Source organism: Eptatretus burgeri, chromosome 4 (genome assembly GCF_056783735.1).
Source record: "Eptatretus burgeri isolate ZD-2024b chromosome 4, Ebu_testis_v1, whole genome shotgun sequence".
Lineage (NCBI taxonomy): Eukaryota > Metazoa > Chordata > Myxini > Myxiniformes > Myxinidae > Eptatretus > Eptatretus burgeri.
The window spans coordinates 2,816,204-2,837,570 of NC_140964.1; the positions used below are offsets into that span (position 1 = coordinate 2,816,204).

The window sequence follows — 21,367 nt, forward strand, 5'->3', positions numbered from 1 at the left end:
ATGGAGGTGGAAACATCATTCTTTGGGGATGCTTTTCTGCAAAGGGGACAGGACAACTGCACCGTATTGAGGGGAGGATTGATGGGGCCATGTATCAAGATCTTGGCCAACAACCTCCTTCGCTCAACAAGAGCATTGAAGATGGGGCGTGGCTGGGTCTTCCAGCATGACAACGACCCGAAACACACAGCCAAGGTAACTAAGGAGTGGTTCCGAAAGAAGCATCTCAAGGTCCTGGAGTGGCCTAGCTGGTCTCCAGACCTGAACCCAATAGAAAATCTTTGGAGGGAGCTGAAAGTCTGTGTTGCCCAGCGACAGCCCCGAAACCTGAAGGATCTGGAGAAGACCTGTATGGAGGAGTGGGCCAAAATCCCTGCTGCAGTCTGTGCAAACCTGGTTAAGAACAAAAGGAAACGTCTGATCTCTGTAATTGCAAACAAAGGTTTCTGTACCAAATATTAAGTTCTGTTTTTCTGATGTATCAAATACTTATTTCATGCAATAAAATGCAAATTAATTATTTTAAAATCATACAATGGGATTTTCAGGATTTTTGTTTTAGATTCCGTCTTTCACAGTTGAAGTGAACCTATGATAAAAATTACAGACCTCTACGTGCTTTGTAAGTGGGAAAACCTGCAAAATCGGCATTGTATCAAATACTTGTTCTCCCCACTGTATGTGTGTGTGTGTGTGTGTGTGTGTGTGTGTGTGTGTGTGTGTGTGTGTGTGTGTTCATATATATATATATATATATATATATATATATATATATATATATATATATATATATATATATATATATATATATATATATATATATATATATATATATATATATGTACACAAGGTCCGTCTAAAAAGAAAGGGGACTGAGCCTGCTGTGTGATCCACTTACACAACTTGAATGAACGGGTTGCGTCACAGTCTTTCGCAACATTCCAGCAATATCTATGATTGGTGATGGTTGACCGCTCATTGTGTGATTTTTTTTTCCAGGTCGTGCTTTACACGTTGTCTTGTCTGAGTCGTCACACCATGAGTCGTGAGCAGAGAGCCAATCTGAAGTTTCTTGCGAAGCTTGGCAAAACACCTTCTGAATCCTTCGCAATGCTGCAGCAAGTCTACGGGGAAGAAATGATGTCACGTACAAGTGCATTTCAATGGCCCAAGAGGATCAAAAAGGGATGGGAGGAGGATGAAGACGATCCACGGTCTGGAAGACCTTCAACGAGCAGAGCAGCAAACAACATCGAGTGTGTGAAGCAGATGGTGCGCGCAGATCGTCGACTCACGGTGTGGATGATTGCTGAGGAACTTTCCATCAACAAGGACACTGTCTGGAGCGTCATCACCGAAAATCTTGAAATGCGCAAGGTGTGTGCAAAGATGGTCCCCAAGCTGTTGTCGGAGGACCAGAAACAGCAAAGAGTCACTGTCTGGAGAAACAGCAAAGAATCGTGGACATTCGAATACGATCCCGACACCAAACGGCAGAGTCGTCAGTGGAAAAGTCCAGCATCACCAAGACCAAAGAAAGCAAGGATGTCGAAGTCAAAGGTCAAGGTGATGCTCATCGCGTTTTTTGACATCAAGGGCATTGTCCACTTCGAGTTTTTACCACAGGGTCAAAACAGTGAATCAATACGTGTACAAGGAGATCCTCCGGCTCTTCATAAGATCAGTCCGGGACAAGAGGAGGGATCTGTGGGAGAACAAAGCCAGGGTGCTCCACCATGAAACGGCCCTGCTCATAATGCCCTGAGCATCCGACAGTTTCTGGCAGAGAGGAACGTGCCAACTCAGGAGCAACCCCCGCATTCACCAGACTTGGCCCCTTGTGACTTTTCCTCTTCCCCAAGCTCAAGGAGGTGATCAAGGGGACCCGATTTCCTGATGTGGAGGCCATCAAAAGGGCCGTGATGACAGAGCTCCGGAGGATTCCAGAAGAAGCCTTCCGGGGGTGCATCAAAGCGTGGAAGAAGAGGAGGGACAAGTGTGTGAGGCTGGAGGGAAACTATTTTGAAGGGGACAAGCTGTGATTTCAACATACTTATTGGAATAAAATTTCTGTGAAGTCAGTCCCATTACTTTTTAGACTGACATATATATATATATATACATATATATATATATATATATATATATATATATATATATATATATATATATATATATATATATATATAGTGACCTGCTATGGCAAAACCCAACACTTAGTGGCAAAAATCAAAATTGAGCTTTTGTTATCACTGGATAAAGTGAAGAATTTCCTTTTGAATCAAATCTTATTCAAAGAAATTGGTTGAAATTTGACGAAGTTATGGCTATTTTACTTATTTCATCCACCGAAAGTCAATATAGAGATAATGCCACTTTAACTTTCATTTATAATTCAAATTTCACACACAAATCATGCACACATTCACTCCATAGCATCGGCAATAACCAGATTAGCGACAGACTTGAAATTTCACAGGTATAATGGACACATATCAGACTAATTTCTGTAAAAATGATGAGGTTTGAGTAATTTTTAATAAAGTTATGGTAATTCAAAAAACAATAAAAAACAAAAGAATTTCGATGGTTGCGGTTTCAGGACATGCATGTTTGAAAAATTAATTTTAAAATACTTTCTGAGCAGCTTTGGAGTTTATTTTTTTGTCAAAATAATCTCGAATAAATGCCCTATCCGATCGTGCTAAAATCTCAAATTGGTCCGTGAGCTAAAATTTAGTGTTCGGAGGTTGCAACAGCGTAATGGGATTTTCTGAGAGGTGTTGGGTTTTGGTATAGCAGGTCACATATATATATATATATATATATATATATATATATATATATATATATATATATATATATATATATATATATATATATATATATATATATACATACATATATATACATATATATACATACATATACATATATATAAATATATATTGACATACTACTGGTCAAAAGTTGTAGAACACTCCCATTTTTTCAGTTTTTACTGAAATTTAAGCAGTTTAATGTTTCAATGTACTTTGAAATTAAAACATAGAACAAATAAACAATTGCAGATAAAAAAAGAAATCATGGAATCATTTTGTTGAACGAAATTTAATCTAAATTTTTGACTCATCAAAGTAGCCACCTTTTGCAGTAGTAACAGCCAAACATACTCGTGGCATTCTTTCAACAATGGAAATCAAATATTGTTTGGAAAGTTATTCCCAACACTGTTGCAGAAGTTCCCACAAATGTGGTGCACTTGTCAGTTGCTTTGCTTTCACCCTTGTGTCCAGTTCATCCCAAACCAGCTCGTTGGGGTTTAAGTCTGGAGACTGCTGGGCATTCCATGATTTGAAACCTACCGTCTTGTTCTTTTCTTCGAAGGTAGTTCTGACATAGCCTGGAGGTATGTTTTGGGTCGTTATCTTGCTGCAGGATGAATCCCTGACCAACTCGGCGTAGACCAGAGGGTATTGCATGGCGCTGTAAGATGCTGTGGCAGCCATTTTTGTTCAGGGTGCCAGTCACTGTGCAAGTCGCCGACTCTGGATCCAGCAAAAGAGCCCCAGATCATCATGTTTCCTTCTCTGTGTTCGACAGTTGGTGACACACACTGAGGAACCATCCTTTCGCCTCCTCGACGGCATACAAAAACCCTGCGTGATGAACCGAAGAATTCAAATTTTGATTCATCGGTCCATAAGACCTTCTTCCAGTTTTCAGTAGTCCACTGGCGGTGCTTCATGGCCCAGACAAGCTTCTTTATGTTATTTTGCCATCTTAGCAATGGCTTTCTTACTGCCACTCGACCTGTCAAACCTGCAACTTGAAGTCTTCTCTTCACAGTTGAAACTGAGACTTCCTCACTTCGACCAGTGTTAAGCTGTGCTTGAAGCTGTTGTCCTGTGAGGCACCTACAACGCAAGCTGTTGACTCTCAGAAACTTGGCTTCCGATTGTGTTGTGGCTTTGGGTCTTCCTGTCAGAGTTTCCTCCAGTTTCCTAGTGTCTTTTGATGGTGTAGAAAACTGTACTCAAGGACACCTTGGCCTCTTTGCAATTTCTCCAAAGGAAAGACCTACACTTTTTAGGGTTATCATGGTCTGTCTTCTGTTGTTAATCGTCTTTTTCTCGCCATTATGACAGCAATATACTCCTTCCTGCCATGCAATATTGTCCAAATAATGCTTCAGAGGGTGAAGCAACACAGTCTGTTCCAACACTGCTTTTACACAGACAGATGGTTTGTAACGAATCAAAAAAAGTTGGGACACCTGTAGGAATTGTTTGCATCAACTTTCAAGGCTTAATTTACTTCCATTGCTGCAGAACAGCGACAGTTGCGAACCCATTACTTGTTCCCTGAAAAGGGCCTTTTTAACAACTCTGAAATTAACATTATTTTTCAGTTTTTGGGAACCAAAACTTCTTGTTTTTAACCTCTGGCAGTTTAGCGCTTAGCTTTGTACCATTTCAGGTTATTCACTGGACTTGAACTGATTAAATTCCAGAAAAACTGAAAAATGAGGGTGTTCTAAAAGTTTTGACCGGTGGTGTTTGTGTGTGTGTATATATATATATATATATATATATATATATATATATATATATATATATATATATATATATATATATATATATATATATATATATATATATATATATATATATATATAGCAAAATGTTTGTTTGTTTGTAAACCCACTCCTCTGGGCTCCCAAGGTTAATCACCAGGAAACTTTATAATAAGATCACATAATTACCACGGTGCACCAAAATCGGGGTTTTAAACAGTCTTTTTCTCACAATTCATAAATTGTAAACACCTGAGCTCCCACCTGCCGACATCTCAGCAAGGCAGATCCATATACACAATGCTTCAGCAAAAGTCCATTTTCTTTTGGATTTCAACCTGGATATCGTTATATTTGGTGAGGTGGTAACCGTCAATCATCAATTATTTATTGAATCAAATGTGAAAAATCACTGTCAAATAAGACCTTACCATGATCGGTAAAATTGGTGGAGTCACATGACCTTTCAAATGTGTGAATAGTTGAAAAACCGAACATCGTGCAAATACAATCCACACATAGAATTAATGGTAATTTTTCTGCTCATCTCAAGTCATAACACTCAAGGGTGCACAGTTTATAGAAAAATGGTTTTAATCTTTGCTAACTTCACCAAATATACACTTCAAATATACATGCATCATTTCGTTCAAAAGAACCAAGTTAACATCCTAATTTGATTTTTGATCATAAATTGATTGGAGATGTTTGATTAATTTCATCGTGGGTGTCTCACCTCAAATGAGCAATTTTGTTGGAGTGTATATTGTTGGTAGAAACAGGAATTCAGTGTAAAAATTCAGCCACGAAATATCGTAGTGGACGGAGCTGATAACCTTGGCAACCATTATTTTTTTTGATTTTCAAATGGTTTCTGGTCACGATCACAGAAATATTCAATCACAGGTGAGATATATTTGATTTATCAGAATATTTTTTTTTTTATCTCTGACCTCTTAACAATGTCTTATCTGAGGGGGCATTCAATAATTACAGACGTATCATGTGGCAGTTGGGATTTCGAGTTTGGTGGGGGTGGGGATTTCGAGTTTGGTGGGGGTGGGGATTTCGAGTTTGGTGGGGGTTGGAATTTCGAGTTTGGTGGGGGTGGGGTTGGGGTGGGGATTTCGAGTTTGGTTGGAATTTGGAGTTTGGTGGCGGTTGGGATTTCCAGTTTGGTGGCGGTTGGGATTTCCAGTTTGGTGGCGGTTGGGATTTCGAGTTTGGTGGCGGTTGGGATTTCGAGTTTGGTGGGGGTGGGGTTGGGGTGGGGATTTCGAGTTTGGTGGCGGTTGGGATTTCGAGTTTGGTGGCGGTTGGGATTTCGAGTTTGGTGGCGGTTGGGATTTCGAGTTTGGTGGCGGTTGGGATTTCGAGTTTGGTGTGGGTTGGGATTTCCAGTTTGGTGGCGGTTGGGATTTCGAGTTTGGTGGCGGTTGGGATTTCGAGTTTGGTGGCGGTTGGGATTTCGAGTTTGGTGGCGGTTGGGATTTCGAGTTTGGTGGCGGTTGGGATTTCGAGTTTGGTGGCGGTTGGGATTTCGAGTTTGGTGGCGGTTGGGATTTCGAGTTTGGTGGCGGTTGGGATTTCGAGTTTGGTGGCGGTTGGGATTTCGAGTTTGGTGGGGGTTGGGATTTCGAGTTTGGTGGCGGTTGGGAGTTCGTGTTTGGTGAGGGTTGGGATTTCGAGTTTGGTGGGGTTGGGATTTTGAGTTTGGTGGGGGTTGGGATTTCGAGTTTGGTGGGGGTTGGGATTTCGAGTTTGGTGGGGGTTGGGATTTCGAGTTTGGTGGGGGTTGGGATTTCGAGTTTGGTGGGGTTGGGATTTCGAGTTTGGCGGGGGTTGGGATTTCGAGTTTGGCGGGGGTTGGGATTTCGAGTTTGGCGGGGTTGGGATTTCGAGTTTGGCGGGGTTGGGATTTCGAGTTTGGCGGGGTTGGGATTTCGAGTTTGGCGGGGGTTGGGATTTCGAGTTTGGCGGGGGTTGGGATTTCGAGTTTGGCGGGGGTTGGGATTTCGAGTTTGGCGGGGGTTGGGATTTCGAGTTTGGCGGGGGTTGGGATTTCGAGTTTGGCGGGGGTTGGGATTTCGAGTGTGGCGGGGGGTGGGATTTCGAGTTTGGGGGGGGTTGGGATTTCGAGTTTGGCGGGGGTTGGGATTTCGAGTTTGGCGGGGGTTGGGATTTCGAGTTTGGCGGGGTTGGGATTTCGAGTTTGGCGGGGTTGGGATTTCGAGTTTGGCGGGGTTGGGATTTCGAGTTTGGCGGGGTTGGGATTTCGAGTTTGGCGGGGGTTGGGATTTCGAGTTTGGTGGGGTTGGAATTTCGAGTTTGGTGGCGATTCGGATTTTGAGTTTGGTGGCGATTCGGATTTCGAGTTTGGTGGGGGTTGGAATTTTGAGTTTGGTGGGGGTTGGGATTTCGAGTTTGGTGGCGATTCGGATTTTGAGTTTGGTGGGGGTTGGAATTTCGAGTTTGGTGGGGGTTGGAATTTCGAGTTTGGTGGCGATTCGGATTTTGAGTTTGGTGGCGATTCGGATTTCGAGTTTGGTGGGGGTTGGAATTTCGAGTTTGGTGGGGTTGGAATTTCGAGTTTGGTGGCGATTCGGATTTTGAGTTTGGTGGCGATTCGGATTTCGAGTTTGGTGGGGTTGGAATTTCGAGTTTGGTGGGGGTTGGGATTTCGAGTTTGGTGGGGGTTGGGATTTCGAGTTTGGTGGGGGTTGGGATTTCGAGTTTGGTGGGGTTGGGATTTCGAGTTTGGTGGGGGTTGGGATTTCGAGTTTGGTGGGGGTTGGGATTTCGAGTTTGGTGGGGGTTGGGATTTTGAGTTTGGTGGGGGTTGGGATTTTGAGTTTGGTGGGGTTGGGATTTCGAGTTTGGTGGGGTTGGGATTTCGAGTTTGGTGGGGGTTGGGATTTCGAGTTTGGTGGGGGTTGGGATTTTGAGTTTGGTGGGGGTTGGGATTTCGAGTTTGGTGGGGTTGGGATTTTGAGTTTGGTGGGGGTTGGGATTTCGAGTTTGGTGGGGGTTGGGATTTCGAGTTTGGTGGGGGTGGGGGTGAGTGTGTGTCAAAACGATGTTGAGTTTTACACTTAATGGGGTTGGGGGTGTTTCCATCGCCATTATGAAATGACCATTTTCGTTACATATTAAAATGAGCTGTAAAAGGACTTTATGGACAGATCTGGGTGAGATTTCCCATAACCTCGAACGGGGTTCTGATTGAACATTTCTCCATTAGCCGTGGCTTTGCCGAAATATCTCACTGTAAGCTGGTCGATGGAAGAAAAAAAAAAGGTGACGCCACCTCCATGAGAAGAGGAAGAAGAGGCTGCAACAGGAAAATAAGTTGTCCATCTCCACATGTAAAACCAAAATGTTTATATTGTTTGTGACCTTTCTGCTTTGAGCTCCCAAAGTTAATTCACGAAGAAACTTGTGACAATCAGATTTTTAACCACAATGCACCTGAATGCGGATGAAACAGTCACGAGGAGGACATTTGGCCCATTATTGCCGTGTTGCACTCCAGAGTTAATTTATTTACCAACATGATGTAAATTTCTTTACTTCAGCTTCACTCCTTTACACCTTGTACAGCCTGCAGATCCCATTCGACCCTTTACACCCCTTTCACCCTTTAATACCCATTTAGACCATTTTGAGACGTTTCTACTGTCTTTGACGCTTTTGACACTTTTCACACCTGGAAAGCAGAGAGAGAGAGAGAGTGGGACCTTTGAAGACCGTTTGGACACCTCAGACCACTTTTGCTCTTTCTCCCCCAGACCCCTTTAGACCTTCAGACTCCGTTTTGACCTTTTAAGATCCTTAAGTCCCTTTTGAGCCCTCTCCACCCTTGAGAAAATCAAAACATCTGTCTGTCTGTCTGTCTGTCTGTCTGTCTGTCTGTCTGTCTGTCTGTCTGTCTGTCTGTCTGTCTGTCTGTCTGTCTGTCTGTCTGTCTGTCTCTCTCTCTCTCCCTCTCTCTCCCTCTCTCTCCCTCCCTCTCTCTCCCTCTCTCTCCCTCCCTCTCTCTCTCTCTCTCTCTCTCTCTCTCTCTCTCTCCCTCTCTCTCCCTCTCTCCCTCTCCCTCTCTCCCTCTCTCTCTCTCCCTCTCTCTCTCTCCCTCTCTCTCTCTCTCTCTCTCTCTCTCTCCCTCTCTCTCTCCCTCTCCCTCTCTCCCACTCTCTCCCTCTCTCTCCCTCTCTCTCCCTCTCTCTCCCTCTCTCTCCCTCTCTCTCCCTCTCTCTCCCTCTCTCTCCCTCTCTCTCCCTCTCTCTCCCTCTCTCTCCCTCCCTCTCTCTCCCTCTCTCTCCCTCCCTCTCTCTCTCCCTCTCTCTCTCTCCACTCCTCCAAACCATACCCAACCCTCCCCAATGAGATCAGGGCCATCTCTCTGGACATATCTTGAACTTTCATTGCAGTCTGGCATACTGCCATGCTCACCAAACTGTCTGCCTATGGAATCCAAGGCCAACTCCACTCTAACATCATTGACTTCCTCCACTCTGGTGGCCAATGCGAGGCTCGAAATGGAATCCTTTCTTCTCCTCTCCATGTCAAGGCTGGAGTGCACCAATGCATTGGTCTCAACCCCATCCTATTCCTAATATTCTTTAATGATCTCTCTGTACCTCTGGAAAATCCTCTTTATCGCTTTGATGACTACACTCTCTTCCATGACACCCTCATCCTTCTGACAGATAGGCAGCAGCCTCTTCCCTCTCTTGAGGCCTTGACAGAATCACAAACTGGACAAACACTTGGAATATGTCTTTTAAGCCTGAGAAATTGACCAATATCTCTATATATATATATATATATATATATATATATATATATATATATATATATATATATATATATATATATATATATATATATATATATATATATATATATATATATATATATATATATATATATATATATATATACCGGGCGTAGTGGCGTGCGCCTGTAATCCGGCTACTCGGAGGCTTGGGTTGGAGGATCGCTTGAGGACGGGCGCTCTGCGCTGGGCCGCACTATGAGAGGGTGTAGGGCAGCCCGGAATCATGGCGAAACCCAATCCTTATCCCTGTGTCGTAAGAGGCGACCGGGGTTGCGTCAGGAAGGGCATCCGGCGTAAAACCTATGCCAAATCAATATGCAGATCATAACGTACGATTCGCTGTGGCGACCCCTAACGGGAGAAGCCGAAAGACGAACAACAACAAATATGTATATCTCTCTATATCTCTGTCTCTGTCTGTCTCAGGACCATACCTCAAACCATCCCATCTCCTTCCTCAACAACCCTATCAAAGAACTTCAGTCATTCAAACTCCTGGGTTCAGCAGGGATTATTCTTGGGCAAACCACATTTCAAAGTTGGCCTCCAAAGCCAGCTGCCGACTGGGCATCCTCTGTCGTACAAAGTACTTCCTTGACAAACCTGAACTCCTATCCACCTACAAGGCTTTCATCCACAGATTGATGGAGTACTGCTCTCTCCTCTGGGCTGGCACCCCTGCCTCTTACCTTGCTCAGCCCACACCATGAAAACCAAAGCTTTCAAGATCATTGGAATCTCTGGTGATGAAGCAGAGTCCATGGGCCTCTAACTTCAGCATCAACGACAGGTCAGTGGTCTCTCTTCCGCCTCCTTTCTGGTGTTGCATCCTCTGCCCTCTCTGAGTTTTGTCCCGATACCACCCCCCCCCTCCCCCCCCACTTCCATGTATCTACAGGACACACAAGTTCTACCAGCAACTCCCTCTCAATGAAACTGCCAAAATCCAGAACTACTGTTCACCTCCACTCATTTATAACCCTCGCCGAAGGAGAGGGTATTGCATTTGGGTCCATTTGTTTGTTCGTCTGTTTGTCGTGTTTTTTTGTACGCACAGAACTTTCATGTTTTTCTCCGCAACCGTTTGTCACATTGAGATGAAATTTTCATAATCGGTGCAACTACTCATGTGGAATGTTTTAATAATAATTATAACATCATCGTTCACATGGTGTGGCAGCCTTATTGGAAAAATGGAAATACTTTGGACTTCAGTGTGTGAAACCGCAAAGGAAAAAAAACTTGAAACTTGGTACATAGCAAGTACTCATGGGGAATGAGCATGAATATATTTTATGACATCGTAGGAGCCGTCGTTATGACATCATAATTGCACATGCAGAACGCTACATCCCATCAGTATGAACATTTTTGAGGGTCGCCTTGGGATAAAATGGTCCACAAAAATATTTTTTGATGACATCATCGGTCACGTGATTCGGCAGCCATATTGTTTTCTTCAAAAATCGTTTCCTCTGAAATGGCTGAACAAGTCATCACTGCCAGCATTTACGAAGTCTAAGTTCTAATCATGTCTCTCTATAATTATGCAACACATCAGTACACAAACGCCACGCAACATGCACCACACAAAACTGCACAAACACCACACAACAACCACGCAAAAGAAGTCCTGGCGAGGCACTGCAATCTCTCATTGCTCTTTTTCTTGTTCCTCTTTTCCCGCTTGTGAAACCAACTTTCACATTCACTTTGATCTCATTTTTCCATCCAGGTCTTCAAGAGAGCTGTTCCCCCCTTGCGTTTTCCCTTACCTCTCATCATTACCTGATTTTTTTTTTTGCTCCCTTTTCCCTGCTGTTGGTATTTCTAACTTATCCTTCTGCTGTTCCTTTTGTTATGTTGCATCCTGATCCGTTCTGTATTCTCGCTCTTCCGCAATCCGTGACCATGTATATCCAAAAAAAGTATTAAAAGATTGATGAAGTGGAGAAAAATGTGACAAAGAATTCACACATCAATTGATGAAATTTGAGTGAAAAATATCCCACCTTTGGAGCCATGAAGGGTTTTGGATGGACGGTTCGAAATAAAGGTGAGCTTTCAAGAGGAGTGTGTGGAAAAGCGAACATCTGTGTTTGCTGAACTTCCATTTCTAAACGTGCCAGTGGGGGATAAAAACATTTTCATTGTTTAAAATACAAAGTTTTTGAAATTGCATTTCTTCATCAGCACATACATTATGTCATTCAATGATTAAACCAAATACAGATCTCTCACATGCATGTCTTCCTGGTCTTGTGTTTAAAAGTAAATTAATAAAACAACACATGATATTTGAATCTGGGGTCACAGAATCATGATGTAAAAGCTTGGCTGCATCATTTTCTGGGGGAACAGCTGTGCTGCTGATGCAATGCCCCTGTGACCAGCATACTGGTGCTCATTTTTCCAATCTTGGTAGGAGGACAGGCTGAGTCAACCCCACCTGGTGTTAATTCAACAGCATAATAGGGGTTGAATTGAAGACCCAACGATCTTTAGCCAAGCACCTCACCGATGAAGCCAACACCAGGTCTATTTGAGAGGATGTCGGGATGGTATGCCAAAAAGTATGCAAGCTCGGTAGAAATATTCACAATAAATTATCATGTGGAATCATCTCACAATCCTTCCATGCACCATTAACCACACACATGTATGTGTGATTGGTCATTGGTTAATAGTGTCGCTACACAATGACCACTCCACCCACCAGGCTAATTAACAGGTGTTGTCCTGCCCTCCACTCCTGGACCTTCATTGCCCTCCACAGAGGTATGCAGGTATGCTTACTTTATAGAATCCTTCCAAGTTATGAAAATCTCAAGTCTCGATGAATCATGGAACTTCCCACTGTAAAATGTAATCGATTCATGTTTAAACCAAGTATTGATCTTCAACAAATTTTGAATTCGGATGTGTGAACAGAAAAATAAATAAACCAATGTCACCCTGCCAAAAGGTGACCACGTGTGACTTCTGGAAGGTCACACTGAGGTGAACAGAGCTGCTATCCACCAGGAGCGACTCCTTGAGGAATATCTGCCTACGAGAGATTCCGATGAGAATCGTTCTACAGAGTAACCATGAAAAATATGCTTTTGCCTCATAACGTCGCCAAATGACGTCATAATGCCTCAAGCTTGACATATCTAGAAAGGACTCATCGACGTGTTCAATTTGAGGTACTACACGATATGGTTCCTAAAACTTGAAAATTTGACCTTGGGGTCAAATATGTTCAACCTCAGGCGCTAACCATGAAGGTCAAGGCCAATCGCCACCAAAACCTAATCAGCTGAGCGCCAGACCATGAACTATATTCCCATAAAGTTTGGAGACGATTCGATTAAAATTACTCAAAAAATAAGGGTTTCGTCGACTCCCCAGATTTGCGACAAAGTGACCTTGATCTTTGACCTTCAAAATTTTGTGCACTGAAAGGGACCTCTATAGGCCTCTGATATGCGAAGTTACAAAAATTTCCAATGATAACTGTGCTCTGCAGAGTGATTTATACGTGATTACAGACAAAAAATAAAAAATAAAAAAACCACAAGCTGACGAACATATCTTGCAAAAACTTCATTTTGGCAAGATAATAAGAACTAAAAAGCATCCCGAAAGGAAAAGCCCTTCCCCATGCACGGAGAACACAAAATAAACTTTCTCAAAATAAAGGGGGAGATAGGTCAGGTATGGGAGCATGTGCCAGAACAGCGCGTTGCTGCGTCCACTTTCCGCCAGTACTCCAAGGGCCTCCGTCTGGCCATCCCCTAGGCAGATGCCAGGCCCATCCCCATCTCCTTGAGATGATGATCAACCTGCTGCAACCACGAGGCACGTGGTCGACCCACTGGCCTCCTCCACTCATGAGACTCCCTCGCTGAGAGAATCTGGTGAGCAGGATCAGAGTCAGGAAAACGAGCCACATGTCCATACAGCCGCAACTGACGCTCACGGACGATGCAGGTAACAAATCTCATCCGAGTCTCTCTCAGCAACCGCTCGTTGGACACAAAATCCGACCAGCGATAGCCAAGGATTCTCCGAAGAGACCTGGTACCAAAGGAATTAAGTCTCCATCTCAGATCCTTGGACAGAGTCAAAGTCTCGCATCCAGAAACAAGACTGGAAGCACCAAGGAACTGAAGACTCGGACTTTCGTCCTCCTGCACAGGGACCTACAGCGCCACACCCCATGATCCAGTGAATCCATGACTCCCCAGGCCGGACCCAGATGACTATTGACCTCTGACTCACAGCCAGCAGAGACATGAATATCACTGCCAAGGTAAGTGAATCTCTCCACGACCTCAACATCCTCACCACAAACAGACACAGACAGGACAGCAGCATCCAAGATGTCATTGAAAGCCTGGATCTTATTTTTGACCCAAGAAACCCATAATCCCAGCAGCTCCGACTCCTCATTCAGCACCTCGAGGGCCCCCAAGAGGATATCTAAAGTCTCCGCAAAGATGACTGCATCATCTGTGAAATCAAGGTCCGAGACCTTGATATTCCAAAACGATGCACCGCAGCCTGATCTCTCCGACATCCTCCAAATAATCCAGTCCATACAAGTGCTGAAAAGTGTGGGTGCCAGAACACACCCCTGACGAACTCCAGTAACAACTGGAAATAAGTCAGAGATGGTACCACCACATCTCACAGCACTCTCAGTGCCAGATTATAGTTCAGACATCAGATTGATCAGTTTGGTGGCACCGCACGAAGACCAAGAATCCTCCAGAGGGCATCCCGATTAACTGAATCGAACGCTTTACAGAGATCAACATAGGCTGCAAGCAGCCCCTACTGAAACTCTCGTCTGCCTTCGGTGAGGACACGAAGCGCAAGGATACGGTCAATCGTTGACCTCTTTGGTGTAAAGCCTGACTGCTCTGGACGCTGGTGCTCAAGCAGATGGTGGCGAACCCTATCAAGAATTATCCGAGCAAAGACCTTGCCCGGCACTGAGAGCAGGGTCACCCGTCAGTAGTGGTTGCAGTCTTGGCGATCACCCTTCCCTTTCCAGAGAGGGACAACAAGGCCCCTCTTCCAATCAGTTGTGATGATGCCTGTGTTCCAGGCAGAGCACAAAACTGCATGCAACGACACGAGTGCAGCATTTCCACCAGCCTTGAGAAGTTCGGCATGAATGCCACAGATCCCTGGAGCTTTACCCCGTTTCAACTGGTTCACTGCAGCCCGTGTTTCCACAAGCGAAGGTGGACCACAATTGATTCGAGGGTCAGCAACAGGGATTGTAACACCCTTAACGTCCAACTCGACAGCTGGGGGATCAGCCTGGTACAACCGCTCAAAGTAACCGGCCCAGCGGGCCTTCACCTCAGACACCTCTGGCAAGAGCCTTCCACTCTCTGCTCTAACTGCAGTGCTCCGAGGGATGGGCTTGGATGAACGCAATGCGCGAATTCCCCTGTAAGCGGGACGAGAATCACTTGACCACAGGTGATGCTCTACCCCCTCACAGATTCCTCACACATAGGCCTCCTTGTCCACCCTTAGTGCACGTACAGTTTTACACCTCAGCTCTGCCATTCAGCCTGGCCCTGCGACTCTGGTCAATGGTGTCCAGTGTCCCTTGAGGGACAATTATTCTTTGCCCTGCGGTGAGTTCCAAGACATCCACCGGCAACATCAAGGACGGTGGTCTTGAAGGCACTCCACAACTCTTCAGGCCCCCCCCCCCAAATGTCCACTCAGCCTGTTCGCAAACTCCTCAGCAACCCTCCCATCCCTGAGCTTGGAAACATCCAGCCTCGGCTGGGATGGTACCATTCTCCAGGATTTAAGGTGCAGCTTTGGAGTTGCTACAACAAGCCTGTGGTCAGTATTGAGGAAATGAGCACTCCGGTAGACCCTGAGGTTCTGGATCATCCTCCAGCGACCACCAACGAGGACATGGTCGTTCTCCTTTGCCACACCGCCAGCATTGGAATACCAAGTCCAGTGATGAGCTTGTGGGCGCTGAAACCATGAACCAGCCACCCTAATCCATGACTTATTGCAAGGTCAAGGAACTTGGTGATATTCTGTTTCATAGTTCCTGACCCATGGGGGACCAACACATGTCTCATAACCATCCCTATCAGCTCCAGTCGATGCATTGAAATCCCCCAAGAGTAGAAGTGTATCTCGTCTGGGGCACTGATCAACCACAGACTCGAGCGTGGCGTAGAATGCATCCTTCACAGTGAGATCACTCGCCTCAGTCGGAGCATAAACAGAGACCAGGGAAATGACACCAAAGGAATGATGAATCCTTAGTCTCATAATACGCTCGTTGACCGGTGTTACCTCAATTATCATTGGGGTCAGCTTATTGGACACAGCGACAGCAACTCCTTGGGTATGGTAACCATCAGAGCGACCAGACCAATAGTAGGTGTAACCACCCACCATTATCTCGCCGCAATCCGGTCTCCGAACCTCAGAGAGAGCTGCAATCCCGATATCCAAACGCTTGAGCTCAGATGATAACAGAGACAGGTGATCATCCTCTCTTAGGGATAGGACATTCCAGGCTTCCACCCACCCGAAGGGACCGCCTCAGGTTAACTTAAGGAGACCGCCGTCTGGTGGACGACACCTCAGCACCACTCCAACACACTCTCCCGCAATCTGACCCAGGAATGTTACCCCGTGGTTTCCCTCCTATCAAAGATTGGTGGTCCCGAAGGCTTTGCCCCAATCCCGTCATCCGGTGAGCTGCCCTGCGAAGGGATGCTGCACAGGAGGTAATCCCAAGGAGTGGGTTTTCAGATTTTTTTGCGTTTTTGCGTTTTGCGGAATGAAGGGTTTTACGGTGGCCGGAGTGCAAATCCTGCCACCAACCTCCTAATAAAAAGTAACGCAACTGCAGGAGGACGTCCGCAGACACAGTAGGGCACTAGATATCGATGGCCGTTGGCTCACAAGGAGCTCCTCCGCCCTTTGACAGGTTTTGTTTTAATCTTGCTGGGTGTCCATATCCAAAACACCCTGCTCACCAAAAAACCTGCTGGGGGAGACTGTTTAGTCACCAAAAACCCGACCATGGAACAGGTTAGTACAGGTTTACATGGTACCTGTAGGAGGTCACAGATCTAACCTGACCTGACAAATAAACAAGACAAGATAAACTACTTCAAATGAACTCCAAGACCAACAAAATAAACAAAAACAGGAGAGAGGAGGAGGGGAGGAGGAGAGTGGTGAAGGGGGGGAGGGGAGAGGAGAGGAGGAAGAATGTATTGAGTCGTGTGTTTGTAACGGACTTTGAAGTGTTTTGAAAGAACCATTTTATTTTTCATACTTTGAGGTTATCAAAAAAGAAGTTACAAAAGAAGCCCTGAACGCTTTTGAGTATTTTCCCTGTCGAGAAATATGCAGTTTGCAGGGACGGAGCCTCCATGTGATCAGCTTCCCCAGGAAACTGGAACCCAGAACTCATCTCCAAAGCGATAAATAAACTCACGGTCTCGTGCTTAACGTGCTCCACCAGGTTTAATAAAGGCTATTTATAGTTACTATGACTTCTCCCGTTGACATTTTGGCCAAATTATTTAATATTTTTCTCCATATTCTCATAATAATGACTTGTTGAAAGTTTAAAAACAAACGTTCTAATGATAAAAAGTTATGGCCTGGACACACACACACACACACACACACACACACACACACACACACACACACACACACACACACACACACACACACACACACACACACACACAACCAGTCTTCCGGTGCCGATTATGGATCTATCACTCTGTCATCACAGAGAGCTCCGTGGCCTTTGTTTTCCTTCGTCTCTTTTTCCGTCATGCATCCTCTTCTCTGTCCGTGCTTCGTCTCCCCTTCCCCCATCCCAGATTTTTGCAGGGCACATGTGGTCCACCCATCATCCCCCTTCATCGTTACCTGCCTCCCTTGTTTGTCCATCTCCATCTATTTTCTCCCTCCACACTGCCGTTTGTATTTCCCCCTTCTCCTCCTGCTGGTCCTTTTGTTATGGTGTGTCATGGTCTGTTCTATGTTCTTGCTCTTCCACAATCCTTGACTACTTAAACAAAAAAACAATACAGGAATGTAAGTACGTCCATCAGAAACAAAGAAACCACCAAACTTACCTCTCCTCACTGCTGTTGCAGGCCCACCAACACTGCTGATGCCGACAGATTTCTGGGCACTCCTGGGAGAAATCATATTCTTGAATAAGTCTTCCAAACTCTTCGTCTGCGGTGTCTCCAAACAATTGTCCGCACTACGCCCTCTCTGAGGTGAGTGGAGAAGATTTGACAACAACATGTTACACAAGACCATTTTGCGATCTGTTTTGATGTGGTTTTCGTTTGTTTGAGGTGTCTTGTGTTGCAAATTAATCACAAGGAATGAGGTGATGGAAACCACGAAACCACGATCATGATAAAAACGGTTTAATTTTGGTTCTCTTTCATGGCACGGACACACTGATGCAGTGTTTTGTTTGGAATGTTTTCTTTCATTAATCTTCAACATCTTATCCCATTCATTAGCTGTACACAGAGAGGAACACAGGCTGAGTGAATCACGTGGTGTGGTCATGTTGGTCTAATGTGAGGAGCATGAGGTGTGCAGTGCTGACTGGTTGGCACAATGGCCTGACTTTAATTTGGGGGGTCGTGGGGGTGGGGGGAGATTGATAACCACCCCCTCATAAAACCACAAGCTCCACACGAAGGCTGATGAACAAAACAAAACCGAAATTTCCCATTTACTGCTTGTTGGGGTCCAATTAAAGGCTTGTAAGACCAAAGTGGTTGCACCTTAATATAGACTCAGCAAATAAAAACTGTCCCCACCAGGATGGTGGAAAACCAGCGGGACCTTCAAGGGATTGCAGAGAGAACCTGTTCTTCAATCATCGATGTGTGTTTAAATGGTTTTGTCTCTTTCCCAAGGGTCAAATCCCATGACCCCATCAAAAACCTCAATCATCATGACCACCCACATGACGATGGCTGTTTAACTCCACCGTAACACACAACTACCAATGCTCCTTCCCACATCCACCACTCTCTCCAGATCATGACCAACCCTATCCCACACCCACCACTGTGACGTACACTCAACCACAACCACCCCTATCCCCCACCACAATCACATGCCTTTCTTCCGATCACCCTCTTCTCCTCTAAATGGATAAGGTGTGTGCGTGTGTGGGTGATGATTTTTTTTCTCTTTTAATTATGTATGTCTATAAATAAATTTACGTACTATTGGAATGTACCTATTGACCCTTTTCAGGTAATTCAATTCAACCAGCCAATTATTTTTGAGGTCAACACAGACCTAAAGGTCAACAACCAAGGAGGTGTTTCGAAAATCCTCAATTGTCATCTCGTTGACTTGAAATTTGAAGAGGATTTACATCTCAGATCACTCAATTCAACCAACAATTATTTTTGAGGTACACCTCGAGCAAAAGGTCAACAAAGGCGGAATTTATAAAATTGTCAATTTTCATCCAATTCACTTGAAATTTGAAGAGGAGTTTCATATTTGGTCATTGTGAATTCAACCAGCAAAATATTTTTGAGGTCAAATATGTTTTATGGATTTTGCAAGTATCATGCTCCGCACGATGTCTTCTTCTTGTTTGTTTGTCTGTCCGTCTGTGTGCAGGATATCTCAAAAAGTTGTGGACGGATCCGGATGAAACTTGGTGGACATGTTGGGTGTGTGGCAAGTAAGAATTGATGAGATTTTGGTGAAAATCTGAATGCGGATCTGGATACGAGACTTATTTAATTTTTAAAGTGATTATTCACCATTGAGAGATTGAGCCAAAAACGATGTCGCACTGTGGAGCATGATATTTCAAAAATGTTCTGGGCCCAATATATCGCGTGGATCAGGCAATGGTGGTGGAGGTATGTGCTCTACCGAGTGCCCTTCCAGTTGTTATGAAGGTTCCAAGGGTTCCAGGCTGGAAAAAAACTATTATTTTTGTTCAGACGAGCAAAAATGGCCAAGGGCGTGAAGACCAATGAAAATTTGGTCCAATGGATGAAAGGGCCCTCAAGTCACGCAAAAATATTTAAAAAATGAAATTATCTTTTAAACAGTAAATAATTAAAAACTTCCATAGAAATATATATATATATATATATAAGCAAAATGTTTGTTTGTTTGTGACCCCACTCCTCTGGGCTCCCACGGTTAATCATCAGGAAACTTTCTAATAAGATCACATAATTCACCACGGTGTACCTAAATCGGGGTTTCAAACGGTCTTTTTCTCACAATTCATAAATTATAAACACCTGAGCTCCCACCTGCCCACATCTCAGCAAGGGTAGATCCTTGTCTGTGCAATGCTTCTTTAAAAGCCCGTATTCTTTTGGATTTAAACTCAGACACCGTTATATTCGGTGAGGTGGTAACCTTCAATCATCAATTATTGTATCAAATGTGAAAAATCTCTCAAATGAGACCTTACCGTGATCGGTAAAATTGGTGGAGTCACATGACCTTTCAAATGCGTGAATAATTAAAAACCCGAACATGGTGAAAACACAATCCACACGTCCAATTAACGATAATTTTTCTGCTCATTAAAAGACGCAACTCTCAAGGGTTCACAGTTTATAGAAAAGTGGTTGCCATCTTAGCTAACTTCACCAAATATACACCTCAAATATACATGCATCAAATCTTTGAAAAAGAACCAAGTTAACATCCTCATTTGATTTTTGATCGTAAATTGATTGGAGATGTTTGATTAATTTCATCGTGGGTGTCTCACCTCAAATGAGCAATTTGGATGGAGTGTGTATTGTTGGGAGAAACGGGAATTCAGTGTAAAAATTCAGAGATTAAATATCGTCGTGGACGGAGCTGGTAACCTTGGCAACCATTGATTGTTTTTGATTTTCAAATGGTTTCTGGTCACGATCACAGAAATATTCAATCACAGGTGTGAGATATTTCATTCATTAGAATATTATTGATATCTCTGACCTCTTAACGATGTCTTAACTGAGGGGCCATTCAAAAATTATGGGTTTTGGGGTTTCCACTTTGGTGGGGGTGGGTGTGTGTCCAAACATTGTTCAGTTTTACACTTGCAGGGGGTTGGGGGTGTTTCCATCGCCATTATGTAATGAGCTTTTTCGTTAAATATTAAAACGAGCTGTAAAAAGACTCTTTGGACGTTTCTGGGTGAGATTTCCCAGAACCTTGAACGAGGTTCTGATTGAACATTTCTCCCTTAGGGCCCTGTCACACCTTGACGTTTTAGCCAGCAATGGCAACGTATAAAAATGTATGTAAAACGTTGGCATACGCTGAAATAGATTTTTTTTTTTTTAAGTTTTGGGCGTATTCATAACGTGTTGGTCGTATGCATAACATATTAATACCGGGCACAGAACGTTTCGTTTTGTTATTGATAACTTTTACCAACAAATGCTTAGCCTGTTGTCGGCGTTCACAACCTATGGCCAACGATAGTTTAACTTACGCATAGCGCGCTGAACGTATCGCCGGCGAACTCGTGGCGTAGCCTGTTAAAAACCTGCCGGACGCCGATTTAAATCATAACCGCCTGAGAATTTGAAGTGTCAACATCGCAGTCACACCTTGACGATTTAGCCAGCGTATGCCGACCTATGAAAAATGTGTCTAAAACGCGAGGCGCACGTCAAATACGGTATAGGTAAGTTGTGTATACGTTAAGAGTAGCATGCTGAAAATTTCAAGCATGCTGAAAATTTTACGACGTACTCAGCGTATGGCTAACATGTTCCGCATGTGTTGTCATATGTTCCTGGCACGCTCCACGATCGTTTACACACGACGGACACACGTTACTTGTAGGTTACTCATAAGTCGAAACACGTCAAGGTAATATTTAACATACCCGCAATCTAATTTTCAACCAATGGGTAACGTCC

The 21,367-nt window shown here is 44.2% G+C and overlaps 1 protein-coding gene and 1 pseudogene across 1 annotated transcript in view; one reads left to right on the forward strand and one right to left on the reverse strand.

Moving 5' to 3' along the window:
- The window catches only part of LOC147027341 (uncharacterized), a 63,381-nt gene that overhangs the window by 31,625 nt on the left and 10,389 nt on the right, over positions 1 to 21,367 (reverse strand). Inside the window, exons 3-4 of the mRNA XM_085876684.1 lie at positions 17,561 to 17,705; positions 11,426 to 11,529 (exon numbers count right to left, since the gene is read on the reverse strand). Of these exons, the coding sequence (XP_085732810.1) occupies positions 11,426 to 11,529; positions 17,561 to 17,705 (249 nt within the window). The remainder of the gene's footprint in view (positions 1 to 11,425; positions 11,530 to 17,560; positions 17,706 to 21,367) is intronic.
- On the forward strand, positions 9,516 to 9,656 carry LOC147027342 (signal recognition particle RNA; annotated as a pseudogene).